Source organism: Ochotona curzoniae, unplaced genomic scaffold, assembly GCF_017591425.1.
Source record: "Ochotona curzoniae isolate NIBS_2020 unplaced genomic scaffold, NIBS_Ocur_1.0 scaffold_2476, whole genome shotgun sequence".
In the NCBI taxonomy this organism is placed as follows: domain Eukaryota; kingdom Metazoa; phylum Chordata; class Mammalia; order Lagomorpha; family Ochotonidae; genus Ochotona; species Ochotona curzoniae.
Window position 1 is genome coordinate 16119697 of NW_024467095.1, and position 26667 is coordinate 16146363.

General features: G+C 43.7%; 1 protein-coding gene across 1 annotated transcript in view; it reads right to left on the reverse strand.

Moving 5' to 3' along the window:
• TBXAS1 (thromboxane A synthase 1) overlaps positions 1-26667 on the reverse strand; it is a 147368-nt gene that overhangs the window by 95070 nt on the left and 25631 nt on the right. Inside the window, exons 2-3 of the mRNA XM_041002369.1 lie at positions 16716-16809; positions 14152-14204 (exon numbers count right to left, since the gene is read on the reverse strand). Coding sequence (XP_040858303.1) covers positions 14152-14204; positions 16716-16809 — 147 coding nt within the window. The remainder of the gene's footprint in view (positions 1-14151; positions 14205-16715; positions 16810-26667) is intronic.

Below are 26667 nucleotides of genomic sequence, written 5' to 3' on the forward strand. Positions count from 1 at the left end.
GGGACCTGTGTTCCTTTGATGAATCCTGTGTTCCCAGCATGTGACAAAGGGGCAGCCTCCTGGTTCCATTTTCCACATAACAATGATTGTTGTCCATGGAAACGGTCCCAAGGACACCCTGTGGAAAATGTCATGTTAGAGTGATGAAGGATGGGCGCTAGGAGAGTCCAGATTCCAAGCATTCCCTGGAAGTCTTCAGTCCTCCCCTCTCCATCCTCAGGCTGCTTCCTGACCCTTAACTGCTTCATTCCCAAGTCACCTGGGACCCATGCTTCACCAGCAGTTCTGCTGTGATCTGGATGTTTGTACCCGCATACATGCATCTGTTGAAGTGCCAAGTCCCAAGGCAGGTGTGTGTGTGTGTGAGGAGGGCAGTTCCAGAGACGTGATTGTGGCATGGTGGCAGAGCCCTCTCGAACACGAAGGCAGGCTCTTGGGAGCTCCTTCCCCTCTCTCACCAGGTGAGGCCGCCTGAAGGAGCCCCCATTGGTCTCTTCAGTAAGCAGCCCTCACCAGACACTAAATCCACCAGCACATTGATCTGGAGTTGTCCAGCCTGCAGCACGCTGAGAAATACGTTTCTGTGGCTTATCAGCCACCCAGCCTTGCTGTTTTACAGCTTGTTATAGCGGTGCAGGTGGACTGAGACACGCTCCTGCTACATATGACAACGCGATGGTACTGTTTGTCCTTGACCTACGCATCCTTCCTACTTTGGGGGGCTAGCCACTTTGCCCTCGCAGTGTGAAGACTTGATTCACTAGTCCTCACAATCAGTGACTTGCTTGGTTCTGCTTCTGCTATCAGACCTCACCTCTATGTAAAATTCTCCTTTTTCTTCCATTGCTGTTATCTTTAACCTGAGCTATTGGGATGTGTTTATTTGTTTAATGCAAATCTCTCTTCTTCCAATACCCTTGGTCCTGCCCTTCTTTATTCTGTGCTCCTGCAATTTAATGTCTTTAGTTTTTTCCTTAGGTTGAGCTCATTTCTTGGCACTGCCAAGGCTGTCCTCCAAACTGGTGTCTCAAATACTAGCTACTCTATTCTCCCTCTTTCTACCTCAGCCCAAACTTCTGAGCTTCCTGCCAGGATACACACACCCTCTCCTCCATGGGCCCCCTACTGTCGCTTCTTTATTTGCCCAGACACGGAGCTTGTCATACTCAGCAAGTGCTCTCTCTGTGAGAGAACTGTGGGGTGCAGAAGAAGAATTCAACAGGCATCCCCCAGTAAACAGTCACAAAACTGGAACCACTTCTTCAGCTAAAAGACTGTGTGGAAGAAACCCATAGAAAGATAATACATCTCCTACTGACCGCAAGGACATGACCTTGACAAATCAGCCGGTGCAGGGAGCCTAGAGGTAGAAGGACTGGTTTTCAGCAGTAGAGAAGGAAAAGTACAAAGCAAGAAAGCAGAAGTCAGCCAGCGTCACAGAGAAGGCAAAATTTATGTGAGACACAAAGGCTGCAGAGAGCTGGTGGGAAAGAGGAAACTTGGAGGGGGCTGGAAACAGAGTGGGCATGCAGACACATAAATTGTAAAGGGCTTGGCAGAGAGGAGTGAGATAAGACAAGCAGGAGCTCTGGATGGGAACTACTGGGAAATTTATTGAAACGAACTGAATTTATGGTGCCGTGCAAGCATTTGTTGATAATGGGACTTGTTTGATAAAAAAAGAAATGTGCACTGGCTGATCACCAATAGGAGGTTGGAGGAAAGACGCCTAGGGTCATTCATTCCCATCAGAAATGTGTGGTTCACACTGGCCATTTGGGTTCCAGAGCACAAGAATGAGCGTGGATTTCATCTGGCATCCATCCTCAAGGTTTACCAAACAAGAAGGAATGGCCACTGGATTATGGTCAAGAGGGTGACATAAGCCAATCACAAAAGGACAGTTATTTCCTGAATTCCCTTAAATGAAATTGCCATGGACTAGGGGAGATAGGGAGTGGAGTATTAAGTAAGATTCAACTTTTCAAGTGGAAGTTGGTGATGCTTCCACAGTAAAATGAATGCACTCGATGCTATTGAATCGTACAGGTGAAATGATAAACGTTATGTGTGTATTTTGTCACAATAGCAAAAATGTCCTTCGGCCAAATGTCCTTCATGGTATCCTCAAGAACTGGATCTGACCTGGAATCAGAGACCATACATCCCAAAACCACCACAACCTTCCCAAGCAGGAGTCACAGCCTTCCTCCCACTGGCCATTCTGGAGAAGGTCTGAAAATGCCCTCCACCCACTCACCCACCTGAGCCCTTTGTTCATGGCTGTTAGTCAATTGTGATTTCTCATACCCTGCAGCTCTGGCACTCACTAACAAGTGTGGACTGAAGAAGGTAGAACTCAGGATGCCATGCAAACAGGCTGGTCAGCTCCAGGCTGAGGAGGAGACAGGCATGAAACTTTTTTGTCTGAGATGGTCCTGGGGAAACAAACTCCAGCTTGGAAGTCCAAGACTTTGGAAATATAACCCATACCACCCAGGCTAAAGTCTTCTGGAAAGACCGATGACTATGTCTATCATGGAGTACAAACCTGAGGAGTTACAGACCACCTTTAAAGGCAAGTGGAAACTCCATTCAACCATTGCTTCTTCAGAGCTTAAGAGGCACCACGCACTCCCTTAGCAACAGAAAAGCTGGAGGCCACAGCACAGGGTTGACTTGGATTTCCTTCCCACAGCAGTTCCATTGCCACGGATAGCTCTCCCAACTCAACACTCAGATGCCCCTGTAGACTCTACAGTATCGAAGTGTTAGTGGATGTTGTCGCAATAAAGACCACAGTTATTGCATCCACCTGATACATGATGACAGGCCATCCGCCCTCCTTAAACTCCAGGCAAAGATTAGTAGGTTTCCTCTTTAATCAGAGGCAAAAATAGCGTTATGTGCTAACAGTGGTTCCTTAGTGGCTTATGTGTGGAGCCAGGAGAACATGGCAGAATCAGACTTATATAATTAGACCAATAAACTGAAAACCTTTCCCCGGGTAGAGAAGCTGCATGGGGTGCATTGCAAAATGCTTGCAGTTTAAGAATGGCATGCTTTGGGGTGTTTGGGGGAGGGGGAGTTGTTAAGCACATGATCTTGAGAAAGGAAGAATCATCAGGCAACTTATTTTCATAGTTGAGTTTCTATTATCTGCCCCAGGCATGAAGGCGTCATAAAACTTGGCAGTGCTTTGCTGGGGGATTACTTTGTGTGTATAGCTGTAGAAAGTTACACATAGGCTGATGGGGAATAATTGGAATGCATAATAAACAACTTCAACTCTAAAAGATTGAAGGGTCCTGAGGAAAAAAAAGAGAGAGACTATGCTTCTTTTTAGAGATGAAAATTCCAATCAACCAGAACTTAGTAGAATTTCAGATGTGGGTATGGTGGTAAATGTTTTCTGTTGTTCTAAAATTGACACCAATATCTGGACTTAAATTGGTTGTAGACATATACATTTTCCCCCTAGTTTTCCCTGGGTTCAATGACAAGGTTTAGCACTGTGTTTTTGTTCATTCAAGGGGTTCTGAGAACTGATTTTATAGAAGATGCTCTGCTCACAAACTGGTGATCGCAAGTGGAACTCCGAGCTCTGTGTTAACCAGAGACTCACTAATTCCTCAAATTTAGAATTTTTTACAAAATTACAAAATCAAAGAATACTTGTAGTTCTTCTTTTTAGACATATTGGGAATGCTGTTTGGAATCTCAGGTGATTAGAGTTCACAGCGCCAAGCACAAGGCAAGTGCATGCAATTTTTGAGACTGTGCAAAGAAGTTCTTGATAGAAGATGTGTGCATAGAGTCCTGTGTTGACTGGACCTAATTCCAGATGAGGGAGTGCCTTGACAAATGTCACAGTGATTTGTGCCTGTGTTGAGCAATACTTACCAGCATGCATTTTGTAAAGATTTATTTATTTGTCAGACTGACACAGTGGCTCAACAGGTTAGTCTTCTACCTGCAATCACCGGCACCCCATATGGGCCTCAGTTCGTGTCCTAGCTGCTCTACTTCCATCTAGCTCCCTGCTTATGGCCTGGGAAAGCGGTGGAAGATGGTTCAAAGTCTTGGGACCCTGTACCCATGTGGGAGACCCAGAAGAAGCTCCTGGCTTTGGATCGGCTCAGCTCCAGCCAGTGCACCCATTTGGAGAATGAATCGGTGGATGGAAGATCTTTCTCTCTGTGTCTCCTCTTTTCTCTGTAAATCTACATTTCCAATAAAAATTTAATTATTTTTCTTTCAAAAGATTTATTTATTTGAGAGTGACAGAAAGATGGAACAGAGAGCCATCTTCCATTGACAGTTTTACTCCCCAAATGTTCGCAACTGCCAGGGTTGGTCTGGACCCAAGTCAGGAGCCTGAATCTCCATCTTTATCTGCCACATGGGTGGGAGAGGTTCAACCACCTGAGCCATCATCTGCTGCCTTGCAGGGCATGCCATAGCTGGAAACTGGATTGGAATTAGAGAGTGACCAGGATTCCAAATACATGGAATGAGGGCAACTCAAGCAGTGGCTTCATCCACCAGGACACAATGCTAGTCCCATTATGCATTTTGAGTTGAATAACTTGGATTTGTTACAAGTACAATTCAATTAAATATGGAATTCATTACTTGAAAATATTAGCTGGAAATAGATCTTTTATGCCAGTTTAATTGGAGATGTTCTATTGTTTGGGAACACATCTGTGCAGAACTGTCACTTGGGAGATAAAGCTATTATTGATGCCATATTCAATTGTCACTGACAGAGACTGACTTCTCTACCACCTTGAACTTGATATGCTGTTCTTGTGGTGGATTTTACCTACAAACATCAAGGACTGCCAACACCCAACATCTGGACTGACTGTCCAGCCTCTGCAGCTCTCCGTTGTTTCCATCCCCTGTAGTCCCAGCCCTGCAACAACACCACACTGAGCATCTTAGGATTGAGAATCTGTGTGTGTGTCTCTCTCTCTGTAAGTTTTCCTTTTAAACACATACATACATACAAGCTTCTGCTTCCTCATCCTGGGCCTGTTCTGGCTGGGATAAACCTCGTCTTTCCAACTGATAGTAGCAGGAATCAGCTCTGCCTTCTGAGTTTGAGAGCTGGGGAGTCTGCTCTGCTTCTGCTGCCCCCAGAAGCAAGACCCAAGGCTCCTCTTTTGGAGCCTGGAGCCATTTCCATTACTTGAGTCATCTCTTAGTGTGTCAGTTTTCTCCTGGACTGTCTGCTACATCAGAGTTTATAACTGCTGGCCCCAAATACTGTGCCTTTCTCATCAGCTAGAATGTGCTCCATCTGTACTTGCAGCCTGCTCAGTTCTCTGTACTCAGTTTACTCAAAGTATTACTCAAATGATTCTATCGTTTGTACCAACAGGTCCACTTCCAATTTCTAGGCCATTCCATCTTGTTGTCCCCTCCCCTTGGCCATATCCAGCCAAGATCGAACAATCACAAGAACTTCTTAGTTGTTCTCTTAGTACAATAGTCTCACAGACAGAGGTTTTAAATTGTCAACCACTGTATTTTTGGAGACCTTTTAGCATAGAAAATGCTAGGTTCAGACTAGGAAATAATTTAAATAACAGACTTTGGAATCTAAAGCACAAGAAGGAACGTGCTATTGGGCAGGAAGTACCGACCCTGGGCCCACAGCCAAGTGCCGGAGCCTCACCTTGGGCGGATGAGTGTTTCGGCTTGGACTCTACAGTGTGCTGGAGCTGATTTTATCAGAGTTTTCTCAGAATCTTGAACCACAGTAGAGCAAAGACAGAGACTCCCAACAATCATGCAGTGTAAACTCACAGAGATGGTTGAGTCACCAGCAGCTTGTTTGATTATGACTGGAAAGAGTTTCAGGTGTCATCTGGTTCTCTGCCTTTCAAAGCCCCGATCTTGACTCACTAGTGATTCTAAAGTCAATTCAGTGGTCATGACCAGCCTGCATTTGTTCTTTTTTTTTTCATGAATAACATAATAGAGTAGAATAGAATAGATCAGAGTGGTTCTTATGAGGTAAAGAAGGCATTATTGCATAAACCTTTGATCCTGCATGTGTGTGCATTTGTGTGAGAGGGAGCAGATGTGGTTGCTATATTCTTCACTGAGGCTCATGATTAAACAAAGTATCCTTGTGATCTAGGCCAAATCCTTCATTTTACATCTGAGAAGATGGAAGCTCAAGAGGGAGATGTGACCGATCTATACTCACTACGCTAACAGACGGTAGACAGAATTGGACCTGGACTTCATTGTTTAAGTTTATTTCATTTATTTGAAAGAATTACACGAGAGAAAGAGACAGAGAGAGAGAAAGAGAGACAGAGAGAGGTCTTCTAATCAGCTGGTTCACTTCCCAAATGGCCACAATAGCCAGGGCTGGGCCAGACTGGAGCCATGAACCACAGGCTTCTTCTAAGTCTCCCCCATGGATACAGGGGTCTAAGCACTTAAGTCATCTTCTACCTCTTTCCCAGGCACATTAGCAAGGGAGCTGAATTGGGAGTGTAACAGCCTTGTCAAACCAGTGCCTAATTGGGATGCTAGCAACCTGGGCTTTTAACCCAAGTGTTCTGTTATAAGCTGTTTTGCTCTGTTAAATATTTCTACCCAAACAAGAGGAAGTGAATGTGGGCTCTAGATATTTTTTGAGTCCCAAATTTTGGATAGCAGTTGTCTTCAAATAGGCACCAACTGGGGCAGGCATTGTGGCACAGTGGGTTAAGCTACTCCTTAGTATGCCAGCATTGGCTTCCTGCCTCTGCTTCCAATGCTACTAGGAGGTAGCAGATGAAGTATCAAGTACTTGGATCCCTGACATCTAGGTTGGAGACCTAGTAGGAGGTCTTACCTTTCAAATAAATAAAATATGCACCACTGTCACCTATATGTTGCTGCAGAGAACAGGTGAATATGAAACAAGTGTTATGAAACTGATAAGATAAAAGATAAGATCAGAAGTTCAGAAATTTAGATGAGCTTCAAAAGGGTCTTTGGATCAAGACCCTTAAATCCAAAGGAAGAATGAAAGCTTACAGCAACTCACCATCTGGTAAAACATCAGCTTATGAGAATGACAGGTAACATAAAGAGACTATTAAAAGTTCATTACAGAAAAGTGGGACTGTATCCAAAATGCGGAATCAAACGAGATTCTGTCGTTTGCAGCAGCATGGATGGGACTAGACCAGGACATTGTGTTGAGTGAGATAAGCCAGGCCCAGAAAGGAAAACATTGCACAATTACTCACACGCATATGGTTAAGAAACGGAGTGGAGCAGTGGTCACTTGAGGGTAGCAGCAAAGAGTGGAGGGAGGTTAATTGGTACCAAGATGCAGCCTGGCAGAAAGAGTACACACTAGTGCACTACAGCACAGTGGGGGGGGAGGGGGCTACGGAGTACACGTTTTTATTTATTTTATGAAGATTTAGAAGATGAATTTGAATATTCCTAACACAAAGAAATAACAGATTCTTAGAATGGAGCTAGGGACCTGCACCATAGCACAACAAGCTAAGCTGCCACCTGTGATGGTGGCATTCCACACTACAGTACTGATTCAAGTCCTGGCTGACCCAGCTCCCTGCTAATGTGCCTGGGACCCTGCCACTTGCATAAAAGACGTGGATGGAGTTCTTGGTGCCTGGCATCAACGTAGCCCAGACTTGGATGCTGTGGCCATTGGGAAGAGTATCAGCAGATGGACGATTTCCCTTACTCTCCATCTCTTACTCTCTCTGCCATGTTCCCTTTCATAAAATAAATTGTTATGTAAAAAAAATATGAATGGGATGGCATTGTAGTGTCAGGAGTTGAGCCACCTCTTGCAACACTGGCATTCCATACGGGTGTCAGTTCAAGACCTGGCTGCTCCACTTCCAATCCAGCTTCCTGCCTATGTGTGTGGGGAAGCAGCAGAAGATGGTCCAAGCAATTTTTCTCTTTCTTTCTGTAACTCTGCTGTTCAAAATAAAATTTTAATGCAAAATATTGGAAGTGCTAATTATTTTGATTTTATCAATAGTTATGTATACATGGGTCTAATGATCATATTATATCCCACAAATACATACAGCTACTTATGTTTCAATTCAAAAACATGAAATGATTTTTTTTTGCATATAAGAACTGTTTTTTGCATCTAAGTTATTTATTCACCTGAGGACAATTGCTCCCTTGATAATTCTATCTATATTTAGAATATACATGGATTAGTGATGGTTGTTTGAACAAGTCTTTCTATTCCCAAAAGCTTCCTGGAAAGCTGCCCATTACATCACAGCACCCCCTTTTACAAAATAATGTCTTGCCTAAAATGCAATCCAGTTGAATAAATTCCACTTGTTTAAAAATGTGCTCTTAGAGGCACAGTGTACAGTGATTAATCTCTTTTGGCCAGCGAGAATATTGATATTTAACTGACTGTTTCTCAATAATTATGTCATCCAGACCAACAGGGCTCACATTAAATTTTGGGGCCAGACTAGCATTACTTGAACTTGACACTCCTCAGCTTGCTTCCACCACTTCTGTGAAAGACAACCTTCCCTAAGCAGGAGGATCCAACTATAGCTCAATTTGGCCCCCTAGTTTAGGATACTTTAGGATTTTCGCACTAAATTTCACTGTTTTAACAGTCTTACATTGTCTCAATGATCATAGAATATTTTTACATTTATCCAGGCCTCTTAAAACCGAGCCACAAAATCTTGGGCCCCTGTGTCCATATGGGCTCAAACTCTTAGGAAACAAGCAGTGTTCGGGGCTTATACTCCATTTCCTCAGCAAAAGCTTAGCTTCCTAAGTGGTCCCAACTGGGAAAATTTTCTGCCACTGTGGCTTGAATTCCACCCACTTTCAACATCTGTGATTCAGTCCAGTTTAACAATTAGTACCAGGCCTGGCACGGTAGCCTAGTGGCTGAAGTCCTCGCCATGTGTACGTGGGATCCATATGGAATCCCAGCTGCTCCACTTTTCTTCCAGCTCCCTACTTGTGGCCTGGAAAAGCAATTAAGGACAGCTCAAAGCCTTGGGACCTAGCATCTGCATAGGAGAACTAGAAGAGGCTCCTGACTTTGGATTGGCTCAGCTCCAGCAGTCGCAGCCACTTGGAGAGTGAACCAGTGCACAAAAGATCTCTCTCTCTCTCTCTCTGTAAATCTGGCATTTCAATAAAAATAAATAAATCTTAAAAAAAAAAAAAAAAGAGTGCCATCCGGGTCATTGCAATGGTGCAGCAAGTTAATCCTCCAAATGGGGCGCCAGCATCCCAGATGGGTACTGGCTCAAGTCCTGGCTTCTCTAATCCAGTTCCCTGTTTGTTGCCTGGGAAGGCAGTGGAGCATGGCTCAAGTCCTTGGGCCCCTGCATCCATATGGAAAACCCTGAAGAATCTCCTGGTACTTGGTTTCAGACAGGCACAGCTGATGCAGTTTCACTCCACATTGTGGAGTGACCAGCAGATAGAATCTCTCTCTTTCTCTTTCTCTCTCTCTCTGTAACTCTGGCATAAAAAACATACCATCTCCAGATGCCAGTTTTCTAGTTTGGGTCTGAATACTTGCATCTTCATCAGAAACTGAGCAATGATTTCTGCTGCAACCCATCTTGCCCCCATTTTCAGGTCCAATGTGTTCAGATGGCTCTGACTTCACAGTCAAGTGTAGTCACATGATACCTGAGGGTTCAGACAGGCCGAATCCTTCAGAGCCCTTAAAATCCCAGTGCCCAAGCCTGGCACGGTAGCCTAGTGGCTAAGATCCTCACCTTGAATGTGCCGGGATCCCATATGGATGCCAGTTCTAATCTCAGTAGCTCCACTTCCCATCCAGCTCCCTGCTTGTGGCCTGGGAAAGCAGTCAAGGATGGACCAAAGCTTTGGGATCCTGTACCCGCACAGCAGACCAGGCTTCCACCTGTCACAACTCCAGCTGTTGCAGAGATTTGGGGAGTGAACCAGCAGGTGGAAGCACTCTATCTCTCTGTCTCTCAAATAAATAACATAAATAATGTTGCAAAAAGTAATTTAAGCAGTAGCAGTACACTATCCAATGATAAAGTTTTAAAATTGTGACCACACATTCTCATGGCAAGTATGTGAGGGACCCAGTGTTTTCATACTGACTTTTGGGAATGTAAGTGATATGATGCCCAGAGAGAGCAATTTAGTGCTTTTCATTAAATTGCAAATAATCTTTGATCTAATAATTCCAGACCTAGAAGTTTATCCCACAGACATTACTCACACAAGAGAACTACAATGTGTACATGAGAATACCCACTGCAGTGTCGTTTATTAAAACAAAGGATGTTCATCAGTTGAGAACTTGTTTTGAAAACTAGGATACACTCATATAACAGAACATTGAGAAAAAAAAAAAACAGAGCAGCATTTAACAAGACTGAATGCACCGAAATGGGTCAATGCTCCAAATTAATGAAACTATTAATGAAAAATTCAAACCAAGTATTCATCACCCATGAGAGTATATAAAAAAAAATTGGGAATAGGAATTGCCTCAATGAAGAACAAGAGGTTTATGTGGGAGTAGGAGTACTTTTCTCTGTATACTTGCCGGAACTTGATGGATTATGTGCAAGGTCATGTTGCGCACTGCCAGTTCAGCATTCGGTTGGGAGTAGAAGAGGCTTCGTAACAAAGCTAGCTTCATGGAGGGAGACAGTGGTGCAAATGCCAGTTACCAAATGGAACCATGTAGGTGATGGACATAGCAAACTAGAAAGTTAAGTTTAACAAGAGGGAGGGAGGCTTATGCTAGAGATCAAAACTAATGCAATGTGGGAGCAAGAAGAAGGCAAGGCGAAGCCAAGTAAAAGCAGAACTACATACTCAGTCCTTGGGTGATAGATGAGATAAAGAGAAAAGGAGTTGGGTAAGGCCTTTAGTTGCTGCTGGTGAGCAGAAGTAGAACACTAGAAGTATCTGTAAGGAATTACAATAGTATTATAGTAAAGGATTGGCACCTACTAGACAACGAAGTCAACAAGAAATTGCAAGGGGAATAATCTCCACCCTGTTTATATTCAATCACTACTGCATGACGATATCTTAATCTTGCAGAATTTGGGAGGACGTACAGATCCTGTGCGGGGATCATTCTCAGACTGAAGGAGGTCGCTGTCAATTGGCTAGGGTTGTCTAGAGCAGCAAGCCTTATTTTCCTCACACACATGACCAATGGTACTTCTGTGTGATTCAGGTAAGTTCTAATCAAGTGCCGTAAATGGAAGTTGCATAGATGTACACACCAGTCCACCCACTTTGCACTCATGTTCAAAGAAGGCAGCAACACCTTGTGTAGCTTTATTTACACAGCGCTAGAAGTGGGCTAGGATGTTGAGTTACTTGGTGAAGGCATTCAGTCCTCAGTCATGGTGGTGGCAATGATGACAGTGCGGATGATAAAATACTGATGCTGTCAACCCGTGGATCAAGAGAGAAAATGGGTAAAGAACAGACTTCAAGTGTTGGGTCCTAAACCATGGCTGTGTTGCTGTAATGATAACCAGATCGTGAACCTAAATAGCCACCATATTTGTCTTCCAGGCCCAGAGCAGTGAGGACTCCTCCCTGCACACATGTCCTCTGACAGTCACATGGATTCCTACCTGGCGCCAGTAATTCGGGGCTTCACTTGTCAGATACCGATTAGGCTATTACCATCACTTTTAAGAGGATCAAGCTGGGATTTTCTTTCCTAATGATTAAAGTCATCTAAAAATTAATGTAATTTCAAGCAAAAATTTTTTTTTCCTAAAAGAAGGGATATTGTTATTTCTTTAACATAGTCCATTTTTGACATTCCTAATTAGTGAAGACTATTTTGCTAAAATGTAAGCAGTAAGAAAATAATATTTAGATTTTGAAATCAACCTGCTCATTATCATCTGTCCTATAAATCCAGGAGTGAGCAAGGTTAAAAAGAAGTTAGCATTTTACAGACAATCTTTTTTTCCCTAAAGGAGAAAAAGTTGATAGCTTTGTATGAAGAAATTATGCCATCACCTTTCTCTTCTTCCCTTTACACCAGAGGTGGGAACAAAGAGTAGAGATGATACTGCAATTTTCATCTCTACAACCCCATTTGAGATCATTCTCTTTGATTTAAATATTCTTGAAATGAAAGGATAAATTGTGTTAACTTAAAGTTCGAGGAGAAAAGTTGATTGGACATCATGTTGTCAAGGAAACCAGTTCTCTCCATCCCCTTCTTCCTCTTACGTGTGTGCACGCACACACGTTAAAAACAGTGGCCTTTAAAAGCCTCATCTGGCATTTAAAAACACCGGAGGGTTCTGTTCTGAAAATCTGTACAAGAAGTACTCAAGGGAAGGCATTCCTAGAATTCAAACTCTGAGAAGACTTTGTCTAATTCTGATGATGCTTCAGTCAGAATCAGTGCTACATCCACGAAACAAAGAAGTCTTCCAAGTCAAGCAAATGAGCTGCAGAATGAGACTACAGAAAAGGGAGAGTGGGGACAAGATCTTTTAAGAGAAAGACAAACAGTTCACTCCCTTCAGTACCATCATGTTTAAAACCAGACACTACACACTAGGAGGGAAACATGTAAGAACCAAGTGAAAAGAGATCTTAGAGTGAGACCAAGTTGCTTGTTATTTAGAGAAGCCCCGCCCTCTTTGACTATCAGAACAGTATCCCTCCCTGCTCTATCAATTTCAGGTTTGTCCAAGCGACTCGTGTTGGCCTCATGGTGATCTCTGTGCCTCTTGTCCTGACTTCAGGTTTGGCCATGTACCCTCATTTGATCAAGAGGCTGTTTCTGATACAGCAGAAACTTCAAATGCTCTTGCACCACTGGGCTCACTCTCTAAAGTTGGTTTACAGCATGAGAAGAAGCATGGTTTACAGCTGCCCCGACAAGCTTGGTATTCCAAGGAGGATGAGAGACACACAGAACCAAGCTGCCCCAGATGACCCCTTCCCCAGCAGATACATCTGTAAGTCCAGCAGAGCCTTCTAGCCAAGCATGGCTTTCACACTCAGCCTCCCACCAAGCCTTAGACCCACAGCACTAGGGACATAGTGTGTTATACCTTGTTGTTTGTGCCACTGAATGATTTGTACAACTGCAGTGATAAACTCATACAATTTGTTAATTTTTCCAAGGCTATTTGGAAAACAGAAGAGTAGGCAGATGATCTTGTGCAATGCTGCCAGTGACCTGGGTAGGACTGTGTCCACAGATGGTAGAAGCCAATCAGAGCTGAGCCCTGGGGAAAGAGCTGTGGCAGATGCTATAGACAAAAGGGCTCTCAAACCTCTGGACTCCATTAAGATGTGAATTAGCAACACAACTGAATTTAATACACCTAAAGAAGTTACCACAGACCCCAGAGTCTAGATAAAGCGACTAACAATCACCCAGGGGCTGAGAAGATGCTGTGTGGAAACAGACTAAAATGATTAGAAGGCCAGTGTGGAAAGACAACAGGTTGAAAATCGATACACTCCACATCTGCTCAGTCCCAACACAGCTAATGGTCTGGACATGGGTTTGTTCACCAGATTCTGGAATTTTAGCAGCAGAGGAGACCAACTGTAACGTCAAAAGGGAAAACACAGGAAGACGAAGGACAGGACTGTCTTTTTGTGCACAACCAAGAACTAGGGTGATTCGCTAGGACAGTTTAACTTACCATTTTTGTTGTTGGATAATTGTTAGTAGTACCTGCTTTTACTCTTATGATATAGCCATACTTTGGGCAGTAAACTTAACTCTGCAGTTTGAACCAGCAGGTCAAGGAAGTTCATAGGGAAAGACCTGCCATGGCTTGCCAGGACAAAATAAACTGTGCCCTGAAACATAGAGGGCCATGATGTTGTCCCAATGGAGCATACATACCCTTTGGTGCAGGGATGAGAGGAAATTAAGGCATTTGATTCACCAAAGTTTTACCATCTAGGACGTGTACTCTGATGCTGACCTAGTGCCCGCTTGGGTGTCCCTTCTCTGGGAACCTTGTCTGCGGGCTCTGTTTGTGGCCCTCACAAATACAGACATGCAACCTTCTTACCCTTATCCCAAGGTACACATCAGTCCGACACACAGAAAGAAGAATCTTTAGTGGAGAGGTTGAATTTCCTTCTTACCCACACAGAGGTCCATATAGCCTTCTGAGCTCCTTGTGGGCTTCCCAAAAACCCTGAAGAAAATACAGCACACAGTCAGAACAAAGTTCACCAAAATTTCCATTATTCTTTTATACAGAAAAACAAGATCTGAAAGAGTAAGAACACAATTACAGAAACAATATATTTTTTAAATTTTTATTTTATTTGAAACATAGTTACATATGGAGAAAAAGAAAAGGAGAGACAGACCGCGAGATCTTCCATTCAGTAGTTCACTCCCCAGATGACCATAATGACTGAGACTGAGCCAAGCTGAAGCTAGGAGCCAGGAGCGTTTTCCGGGTTTCCTATGTAAGTGCAAAGACCCAGGCACTTGGGCCATTCGCCAGTTCTTTTCTAGACACATTAACAAGGAGCTGGATTTGAAGTGGAGCAGTCAAGACCCGGGCCAGCGTCATCGGGGACGGCTTTACCTGTGGTGGCGTAACTCACTTTGCTAGAACATCAACCCTCCCATCCCAAACAATAACTTTAAAAAGAATTGAAGGTAAAATGTTTAGAATGTGGGAGTTTAGCAAATATTTTTGTAAAAGATACTGTCAATCAAAGGTTTTAGACAGCTTTAAAGGACCAGATTATCAGCACTTAAAGTATGTGTGTATAAGGGCCCAACATGATGGCTCAAATGGCTAATCCTCCCCTTACCAGCGCTGGGATCCCATATGGGTGTTGGTTTGGGTCCTGAAATCTCCACTTCTGATCCAGCTTCATACTTATAGTCTGGGAAAGCAATAGAGGATGGCCCAAAGCCTTGGGACCCTGCACCCACATGGGAGACCTAGAAGAAGTTCCTGGCTCCTAGCTTTGGATTGTTTCAGCTCTGGCCATTGCAGCCATTTGAGGAATGAATCAACAGATGAAAGCTCTTTCTCTTTTTCTCTCTATAAATCTGCCTTCCCAACAAAAACAAACAATTTTTTTAAAATGTGTATAATATCTAAAAATGGAGGTTGACATTGTGGCACAGTGGACTAACTCGCCACTCATTTGTCAGCACTCTCTTTGAGTGCTGGTTTGAGTCCCCATTACTCCACTTCTGACCCACTCCCCTGCTAATGTTCCTGGGAAAGCCATGGAGGAGGGCCCAAGCACTTGGGCCTCTGTCATCCACATAGGAGTAGGAGACTACATGGAGTTTCAGGCTTCGGCATGGACCAGCCTTAGCTGTGGCAGCCACCTGAGGAGTAAACCAGCAGGTGGACAACCTCTGTTTTTCACTCTGCCTTTCCAATAACAATAAACAAATATAGCAAGAAGGAGACTACAGCAAAGTAGAAAGGAGTGATGGGCATAAAAAGGAACAGAAAACCAAGAAGCAGGGAGGGAAAGGACAGAAATAGCTGCCCTGACTCTCCTGCCGGGGGGCAGGGGCAGGGCTGTCCTACAGCGATATGAAAGGCATCCTATTAAGATTAGTCTCCCCCTTAGCCCTTCCTGCCTTTGTCAGGATCTGGGGGCTCCTGATTGGGGCTGGTGGCAGTGTCCCATGAATCAGCAGAGAAAACCCAATGTGAGGGGAAAAAAGAACTGAAGAGATAAGGTCTATTTCTGCAAATGCCTGCTGATCATTTCCACTTGCATGTCACTCTGGGAAATCGAAAGCAACATGCTTAAAATAAAACCCATCTTATTGCTAACTAGCTAGCTATCCCTTCTGGTCTTTTGCTCTGGTCAGCCCACAATCATTCTCTCTGTATCCTAACTCAAAACATGCGCTCATTTTGCCTTGAATTCTCCATGTGCAATTAGTCCCAAGAGTTCTTCCTGTTGCCTCCAGCTTCCTTTTCTCTTTGCTAACATTACCACCCTGCCCTCAGTCCTGGGCTCTTCTCACCTAGACTTTAGCAGCAGCTGGATTCTTTAGCCTTTATCTGAACTTGTCTTCCTTGCAAGCAATTTCCTATTTCCAGCTCGCTCTTGTACTCAAACAGACTAGTAAAACATAGGATCCCTTCTTGGCTCGCCAGTCTATGGGTCATCTGGTCTACCTCTCTCTCCCAGCTGCACTCCCCACTGCTCACTAATGTTCAGCTCCAAAGCACTGGGTGATTTACACCATGATTCTCATGTTGGGGCACCCATGTACATTGCTGCCCATACCCCTGCACCACTAGGCCCTCTTTGGGAAGTACCCTGGGTAGTTCCAGCTCTCAGGGTTGTCCTCTGAAAGAAGACCATAGGCTACCTGTGCCCCCCAATCTAGTACTAGTGTATATCCCTTCTGAAGTTGCACGCTATTATGTGATGGCTCGTTGGAGGCCTTTTATAACTCCTAGTCGGGCATGTTAGGGCCTCGTTTGCTTCCAGACACTCAGGGTTTGGGGTGAAGAGATGGGTGAATGGATGACATGACTTCACACAGCAACAATGGATCACTCTCACTAATGAGTTCATTCGAGCAGAGAAGGGCTCATGAGGTCACCCAGGTCTCCACATACAGACCTACAGGGCATGGGAGGCCTGCCCAAGAGCGTATTTTCACGCAGGAAGCTGGCCTCAGGCATGGCACATCTCATCCTTACCTGGTAGAAAAATGGCAGGTTTCCAATGAAAGGAGAGGGCTTGGGGTGTCTGATGCCCAACTTCTCCAAGCGTGAGAACGCTGACGTGGAGTACCTGCAAGGGGAGGCAAATTGAAAAACGAAAAATTGGAGTTTGTGTTCCCCTTAGGAGTAGAATTAATGAGCTCTCTGAAAGTAAGGACAGGAGAAGTTTCCAGTTATTATACCTAAAGACGGAAGAGAGGTAGAGGCCTAGAGGGAAGTGAGTAGAACAGGAGCTGAGAAATTCTTCCTTAGGGAACAATGGCTTTGAGATCAAGGAGTCTGCAAACCTGGATGCAGTGGTGTTTGCAGCCCACCACTCCCCTGCCCCACTTTGAATCTCCATCAATAAACCCTAGGGTTTTTTAAAAATTGTGTTTATCTATTTGTATCAGAAATAAGAGACAGAGAAAGGAAGACAAAGGAAAAAACAAAAGAGTATGAGGAAGAGATCTTCCATCCCCAAATCCTCACAACAGCTGGGACTGGGCCAGGCCAAAGCCAGGAGCCAGGAATTCCATGCAGGTCTCTCACCTGCAAATCAGGAAGCCAAGTCCTTGGGCCAATATCTGCTGCTCCCAAGCATATTAGCAGGAAGCTGGATCAGAAATGGAGGGAAGAAGGCTGGAAGCTGCATTCTGATAGGAGATGCCAGCTACCCAGGCAACAGCTTAACTTGCTGTGCTATACTACCAGCCCCAGTAAGATGTTTTTAAGAAACATCCCTTGCTCGGCTTCTTTGCCCCAACCCTGTCACAAGCAATTGCTCAGAAGGCCAAGCAGAAAGCTAGCAGTGGTAGGAAATAAGCAACCCAAGCAAATCGGTGCAGCGTTTTGTCCAGACTGGTCCCAGCCTCTTTATGCATCGTTTGTCTCTTCTCACATTCCTTGGCCTAATAAAAACAAATTTAAAATAGGACCCAAAGCACACCATGGAGGGGAAAGCTATCACCAGTTGCTTACAACCTCTTTAAGCCTTTGTTTCCCAGCCTGCTACCATATGGGAACCATATTTTTCAACCCCAAACCAGTAAGCACAGTCCAACTGGTTATTGTGGCACTTGCCAAGAGAAAGCAGCAGTCTGAGAAATGCAGCGTGGCTGTCAAAACATTGAGTTATAGGATATTTCAGCAGTTTATGGGAACAGAGGGATAACAGTTATAGTCAGAACTGGCTTAGAAAAACCTAGACATATGGCCTCGATCCCTAACCAGCCAGCCAATTAGGTCAAAAGTTCAGTTAGTTCAGAAAAATTAATGAGTCAAACTGGGTGTTTAGCATCATGCAGAGATCAGCCAAATCACAATTTAGGAGCAAGGAAAAACAGAGAACGACACTACAGTCTGGATCTCCAAGAGGAAAAAAAAAACATTCCTCAATAGAAAGATGGAATGTTCACTGTATTCTTTGACTTTTCCTTTTCATGCTTAGAGTCCAACAAGGAGCACTAACAATAAAGACACTTTGGGGAAGGCCGGGTTAAGCTCTCGCCTGAGATATCCACATCCTAAGTGTCCGCACTCCTAGGTCAGGTTCCATCTGTTCTGCCTCTGATTCAGCATCCTACCACCAATTGCATCCTGAGAGGCAACAGGTGATGACCTGGGTATCTGCACCCATGTAGGAAACTTCGACAGAGTTCCTGGCTCCTGGTTTTAATCTGATCCAGTCCTGGTTGTTGAAAGCATTTGAGAAGTATACCAGAGGGAAAAAGCTCACTTTCCTCTCTCTCTCTCTCCCCCCCCTTCTCTCTTTCTCTCTCTCTCTCTCTCTCTCTCTGACTTCCAAATATACTTTAAATAAATTCATACATAAGCCAGAGCTGCCATGTGGTGCAACAGTTTAAGCCTTGCCTGGCAGTGCTGGCATCCCATTTCAGAGCACTGGTTTGAGTATTGACTCCTTTGCCTCTGACAAAGCATCCTGCTAACTCATGTAGGAAAGCACAAGATGAGTGTACAAGTTCCTGGGCTCCCACTGCCCACCGGGAGACCAGGACGGAGTTCCTGGCCCCTGCCTTGAGCTGGTTCAGCCCTGGTTGTTGCAGCCACGAGGAGAGAACTAATGGATAGAACGTCTTTCTCTCTGTTTATCTCTCCCTCTCTCTCTGTCACCCGCCTCTCAAATATATAAATATTTTCAAAATAACATTCAGGAAAATATTCAAGGAAGGAACAACCTGTTTTTCAGAGCAATGGGTATGTTTCTAAAGCAGCCACACCAGAAAAACACACAGAATAGAAGAAGCAGGCAGCAGACTATTACCTCTTTCAAGACTTCCATCTCTGGGGCATGATGGGGTTGCATGAATTCCCAGAGCATCACACTTAAGTTCATACTCAAGTGGAACTGCCAGTCATTCAGGGGCCCTGTGTGAATTGCATGGATAAGTCTCACCAACCTCCCTTTCGCTGGTGCATGTACTAAAAATTGGTGGTACAGTTGGGAAGATTATGCTTCCATATAGATGGTATTTTCAGTAGTTTCCCTTCTACTCATGAGGAAAGAACAAATGAGATTTTTCTAATCCATTTAATATTTTCTTTAACATCCTTAAATCTAGTGTTTACTTCATTTATTCATCAGCGTTTTAAAAATTCTTTTCTAAATGTACTCTCTAATGAGAAAGAAATATGTAAATCTTGGGCCATGTAATTACCTCTTAATTTTGTGATTATCTCTCTTGATTATCTAATTAAAGGACAAGAAGTTGGTGCCTAATTACACATGCTAATTAGTATGCAAGTCCATCCCTGAATTATGTAACTCCACTTATGAAAACACAGCTCGTGTGTCTCTGCACAAAATTCAGACATTTTCAAATATATGGCAGCAGCTGCGAGTGTCCTGGACATAACCACAAACTTCACTTTGCAGATTGGACCCAAATATGCAAGTTGAGTGTGTATAGTTGGGAATTGGTTAAGTATTGCCAAAGTTACTGAGCCCCTGCTACCAAATACACAGGAGAGGTTATTGCTACCCCATTTATGGGGAAAATCCCACAGAGGGCTCCATGGGTCTCACTCACTTCCTTCTTTGCACTCTTGTTTTGTACTCCTAGCACCCCCAGTGCTGCCCCCTGTTGTATCACGTCAAATGGATGGAACCATATCATCCCCCAAAAGAATAGGACCCTATTTGGGGATAGCATCTTGTGAATATAGATGAGCAGTGACTAGTAGCCTTTTAAAAGATGTTCACGTTGAGACAAAGACACACAGAGAACATCAGGTGACTCTGAAGGCAGCTGATGCCAGCAACAGGCAAGGATTCTCTACACCGGTTTCACAGAGAACAGAGCCTGCCAACACTCTGCCTTCAGCCTCTGGTTTCCAGAACTGTGAGACAGGAAATCCCCCATGGTATTTTAAGCCACTCCTTTTTGTGGTGCTTTGATTTGGCAGCCATAGGAAAGTGATACCCCATGAATACCCATGAATGAGTTCTAGAGTTGATGAAAACAATTTTCAAATTTTTAATTGATTTATATATTTGAAAGAGAGACAAAGACAGACAGAGATCTTCTATCCCGTGACTCATTCCCCAAAATGCCTGGAATAACCAAGGCTGAGCCAGGCCAAAGCCAGGAACAAGGAACTCAATCCAGGTCTCCCATATGGACTACAGGGGCACAACTACTTCAGTTAGCACCTGCCACCTTCCAGGGTGCACATTAGCGGGAAGTTGGAATTGGGAGCAGAGCTGGGACTCAAACCCAGACCTTCCAACATGGGACGTGGGCCTCCCAGGCAGCTCCACCTGCTACACCAAGCACCCACCTCCTTAAAAAAAGATGTTTTTTTTTTAAAAAAAATTGTTACTTTAAAAATTTGTCAGCATAACAAAAATTTTATGCCAAATTGTATCATTAAGTCCTGTGCCATCCAGGAAACTGCAGGTACGCTGCCATGTGAGAAGCAGGTCATTATCTAGTCACCTTACATTCATCCCTTGTGGTGGAACAGTTTTTCTTGGTTGGGAATGAATGCAAATGTGCCCCCAATTGTGATCATGGGCATCTATCATTGTTTACATTAAGGACACTTAAGTTGAAAAATGACCATGGGAAGTATGAGTAGCCTCAGGTTGCCTTCTCTGGGTTTATTTTCACAACTAGAGCAGTCCCACCAAACTGCTACAGGATGCAAAATTCCACCGAGGCAATAGTGCAAATTAGAGTGTCCATTCTGGAACAAATTGAACTATACAGATCATTTTCAAAATGAGAATCAATTTTTAAAGGCGGGAAATTTCCCAATATTTCATTTTCTTCAAAACAAAAGCTCCCCTCTCAACGGATTCAACAAGGGTGGAAAGTCCATTGTGTAGCCAGAGTGGCCACTCATAACACACTGGGGGATACTTTGCTGAATCATGTATTAAGGTCGAATTGCTTGAGGCTTGGAGCCAAAGAGGGAACCAGTCCAACGACAGATAGCTCACCAGCTTCGTGTGTCTGGAGACACAGTGCAAGAACTGGCTTTTCCAGGATGCAATGGCAGGGGGCAGGGCAGCCAGCTCACTGCCTCATTCATTACCCCTTCACCACCACCACCACCGACCACACCATCAAAGAATTCCTACTGGGGGAGCTGTTTTGGGGGAATTTCAGAAGCCCCTTACTTCCTTGAAAGTCAAAGAACACTTCCTTGGGGTGTTAGGATGATCCGAGGGCAGTAAAATCTGGGAGCACCACGTCACGCACCTGCTCTCCGCTGCAGAAGAGAAGCCCTTTCCTATGGTTAATCAGTGGATGGTTCTCACAGGCTTTGCCAGAAGTTCCAGAAAAAGTTGTGGTTACATCAGAAGGCTAATTAGAGACAGGCTTTAATCACTTTGCAAAAGATTTTGTTAAGAAATGGGAGCAGAACATGACATTTGCTGCTTTCCGGAAGATCCTGCTTGAAATGTTGTGAAATTTGAAAGAAAATCTAGAACATTCATGGAGAAAAACTACTCCCATTTTGTTGTAATTCTTCTTAACTTTCTCTCTGTGTATTTTTTTTTTTATAGCTGTGATCATGTTCTCTATATGGTTTTATATTTCTCTTCTTTGGGTTCTTCAAAGTACTTTTTCATTTAACATAAGCAAATACAATCCCTTTTTATTAATCCGTTATGAATATTTATGGCTACATTCCTCTTACGGACATACCACAATTTACTAAACCATCATTATTGTTAAATATTTAGGATGTTTTCAGTTTTTTGGTTGATTTATGTTATGCTACTACAATGAACATTTCTGTGTATCAGGATTTTCCAGATTTTTGCACATGAAAAATTTCCAGTCCTGAAACTCATGAGTCACTGGTTTTAAACACTAGTACGCAATGTCAAGTGCTTTCCAGAAAGTTCATTCCAGTTATGTTCCACTGTTTGTGTGTCTCTCTCACCAAAAGTTCCCATGAAACTCTCCTAATTTGAGAGGCAAAATTAACATATCTTGATATCTGCATTTTTTATCAGTAGAGAAAGAGAACTTTTTTCGCCATCTCTTCTCCAGTTTCAAAAATATTTTCTCCCTTTCTCTGCCTTTCTCTCCCTCTCTCCCCCATTTTGTCTCTATCCCTCTCACCCTTCTTTTCTTCCCTCTTTCTCTCTTTCCCTTTCATCTTCTTCCCTTCCCCTCCCCACTTCCTTTCCGTTTCTCTTCCTTTCCTTTTCACTCTCTACTGCCATTCATTCCTGCTACAGTCTCTCTCAGTGGCAGGCAGAACCCGGCTACACCAGCTAAGTGAAGAATTGATTGGAAAGCCAGCAGCTGCTGATAGGTAACTACAAGCTGACCTCGCTCACATGCCGGAGCATGGAGAGGAAATTGAGTACATGAATTCTGAATGGCTTCCATCCCTTTAGGAAATAACTAGTAGTTAACTTGGCAATCCATTGCCGCCTTCTTTCTTACCCCACTCCTCCTCACACCAATACCCACATTGAGAGAAGCCACAAGGAGAGAAAGTGCTTAAATTGTGCTTCCAGCAGGTGACCCTGGGGAGAAACTGTGAAAGTTGGAGTTAAGTGCGAGGTCTCTCAGTTGCCCTTTTGTCCTACCTCCTATCTGCTCTGCCATTATCATCCTCAAGTACAATTCCCTCCCCTCCCTCACGCCCTCCCCAGGACCTTGCCCCCAGCCTGCCCTGGGGCTCATCTGTGCTCTTCTCTCCGAAGACACAACCTGCAAACAAGAAAGTTCATTTCCTTTATAATGGCAGGCTTTTCCCTCCCCTCTAGAATAAGGATTCAGTGCCTTGTTCAGGGCACTTCCTTTCACATTCTCAGAAGTCAAATCAAGAGGAGGTTTGTTGAGTCAGATTCTATGGTGAGAGACGTTCATGAAAATAGGTGTCTTTGGCTGGTGTTATTACATCTCTGGCATCCCCTACTGGAATGCTAGTTTGAGTCCTGAATGCTCTGCTCCCAAACCAGCTCCCTTCTAATGCTCCTGGGAAGGCAGTAAATGATGATCAACTACATGTTTCCCAAACACCAATCTGGCTCGCTCTCTCTCCCCCTACTGCTGTCACTGTGGCTTTCAAGTTAACTAATTAATGTTAAAAAATAGATATCTCAATGGGATCCTGATGAAATAGATGATACTCACTCATAAAGGAATGGCCAAGAGACATTGTGTTTACCACCCTACCCTCTTTTTCCCTCTGATCTATAATGCCACTTCCATCACACACCTTGGAGTCTATTTTGATCCATTTGTCTAACTTGTACCAATACTTCACCATTGTAATGACTATAACTTTTTTTTTTAATTGGAAACTCAGATCTACTGAGAGGAGAGACAGAAAGATCTTCCATCTTCTGGTAAAGATCTTCCATCTTCTGGTTCATTCCCTAAGTGGCCACATTGGCTGGAACTGAGCCAGTCTGAAGACAAGAGCCAGGAGCTTCTTGTGGGTCTCCCACGTGAGTGCAGGGTCTCAAGGCTTTGGGTTATCTTTGACTGCCTTCCCAGGCCACAAGCAGGGAGCTGGATGGGAAGCGGGGCAGCCAGGATGTGAATCAGCACCCATATGGGATCCTGGCTCATGCAAGGTGAGGACATTAGGCACTAGGCTACCACACTGGGCCATAGCGCTTTATTTTTTCTTTTTCTTTTTTTTTTTTAAGATTTTTTTTTTTAATTGCAAAAGCGGATTTATAGAGAAAAGAAGAGACAGAGAGAAAAAACCTTCCATCCATTTGCTTATTCCCCAAATGGTCATAACAGCTGGAGCTGAGCTGATCCAAAGCCAGGAAGCAAGAGCTTCTTCAGGGTCTTCCATGAGGGTATAGGCTCCTAAGGAATTAGGCCAACCTTTGCTGCCTTCTCAGGACATAAGCAGGGAGCTGGATGGGAAGTGGAGTAGCTGGGACATGAATTGGCATCCTCAGAAGATTCCAGCACTTACAAGGCCGATGATCAGTCAATCGTGCCATCATGCCAGACCTTAATTATCGTTACCTTAAAAACTAATTTTAGGGCCCGGCGCGGTGGCGCAAGTGGTTAAAGGTCCTCGCCCTGCACGCCCGGGATCCCATATGGGCGCCGGTTCTAATCCCGGCAGCCCCGCTTCCCTTCCAGCTCCCTGCCTGTGGCCCGGGAAAGCAGTCGAGGACAGCCCAAAGCTTTGGGAACCTGCACCCGCGTGGGAGACCCGGAAGAGGCTCCTGGCTTCGGATCGGCATAGTATCGGCCCGTTGCGCTCACTTGGGGAGTGAATCATCGGACGGAAGATCTTCCTCTCTGTCTCTCCTCTCTGTATATCCGCCTTTCCAATGAAAAAATAATAAAAATAAATCTTTAAAAAAAAAAAAAAAACTAATTTTATAGGGCCCAGCGCGGTGGCGCAAGTGGTTAAGGTCCTCACCTTGCACGCCCGGGATCCCATATGGGCACCGGTTCTAATCCCGGCAGCCCCGCTTCCCTTCCAGCTCCCTGCCTGTGGCCCAGGAAAGCAGTCGAGGACGGCCCAAAGCTTTGGGACCCTGCACCTGCGTGGGAGACCTGGAAGAGACTCCTGGCTTCTGATCAGCATAGGATTGACCGTTGTGCTCATTTGGGGAGTGAATCATCGGATGGAAGATCTTCCTCTCTGTCTCTCCTCTCTATATATCCGCCTTTCCAATAAAAAAATAATAAAAATAAATCTAAAAAAAATCCCCTAATTTTATAATCTGTTTTTTCATATTAACTTGGAATTAGTTAGTCTAGTTTGATGAAGAAATCTGTTGAGCTTTTTCAGGAATTGCCTTAATTAGATAATGTCAGAATTATTGCAATAGTGAGTCCTTTTATTCATGAAGGCATCGTATCTTTTCACTGATTCTGTTCTCTCTGACCTTCAGTAACATTTTATTATTTCATACCCAGAACAGTGTTTTTCTTCTATTTACATGTACTTGTTACCAATACTGCTCACTTGCAGAAGCACCACTTTTTCAATGCTCTTCTTGCAGTGGATAATCGTTCTAAACTTTTCCACTAGTTGTACAAGTTTATGTGAAATCTTTCTGAGTTCCAATGTTGACAATTATATTGACATCTATGACAATATATATTGACAAATTATGTTGACATCTACCAGATCCCTTTCTTTCTAATCCTTTTGTCTCATTTTTTCATTTTCTTACTCCTATTTTTACTGTCTGGGACCACTAGTCCAGTGTAAAAAGGAAGCCATGAAAACGAGAATTTTTTCCCCTTACTTATGACTCTACAGCAGGTAATGTTTCAAAATCTTGCATGAGATTTTGCTGTAGGCTTCTGGTACACATCCTTTCCTGGATTACAGTCATTTTCCTCTATTCCAAATTTAATTCTTCATTGTTGTTTACAAGAACTCTTTGTTCTTTGATGTTGCTTATTTCTTTCAGTTTGCTAATGATTATTCTTAATAATTTAGCTCACTTATTTTCAGTGAATCCATTTAGAGCTATAAATCTCCCTCTAAGTACCTTATTAGCCGCATCCACACATGTTGAAATGTACCAGTTTTATTGCCTGATTTTGGCAGTCTAATAGAAAATTTCTGAATATGAAATGTGCCATTCTCAGAAGAACAGACATATTGACAAGACACTCCTTTTTATTTTTTGCAACTTCTTTTGTTTTTCAATTCTGTCTAGCCCTACCATTTAGGGAGGAATTTGTCCCCAAACGCCCGGAAAAGAAAATCATTCACAACCTTCATTCTTGTGGGGGGAAAAAAATAAAGGACTGCTGAGTAAATGCAAGAGAATCTGGCTGATGTGCAATTCTTCCCCCAGAAGCTCACATACCAAAAGCATAGTCACATCTGTTACTAGCCTGAAAACAGTTTGGTCACAACACAGGAAAGATGCATCATACATTTATACGATACACAGGAGTTATACCAGCATGATATTCTTGCAATTTCTAACAACTATTAGTATTTCCCATGTTCGTGAACTCTGTCCATTGTGTTGTATGACCCTTCCGATGCTCATATAAACATAGATATAAGTGTTATTCTCCTGTTATGGATTAGGAAATCACAGCCTGAAGATGTTAAATAATGTATGCAAATGACAATGCTATTGAGTGATTGTGTCAGCATTGAAAGCAGGTCAGCCACGTTTTAAACAGGTGCTGTGGTCCTTTCCCTCCCGTGACCTGTCCTTTCCTGCCCTCTTGGAGAGGACCTCGGGGATAAACCACCGCATGAGAACATGCAGAGAATTTGCTGAGAACAAAGGCAGGTTGCTAAGAAACCAAATGTATAATAACAACAGATACTAATGAATTGATGCTCAAGAGGAGAGCGAGTCTTTATGTATCTAAAACCAATCCCTTCCCTTCTGCTCCCCTGCCCATCTTACTCATTATTCTCAATGATGCTTTCCCTGTCATTAGCACTTCTTTTCTTCTTTCTACTGGATCATTCCTATCACTATACAAGCATATTCTAG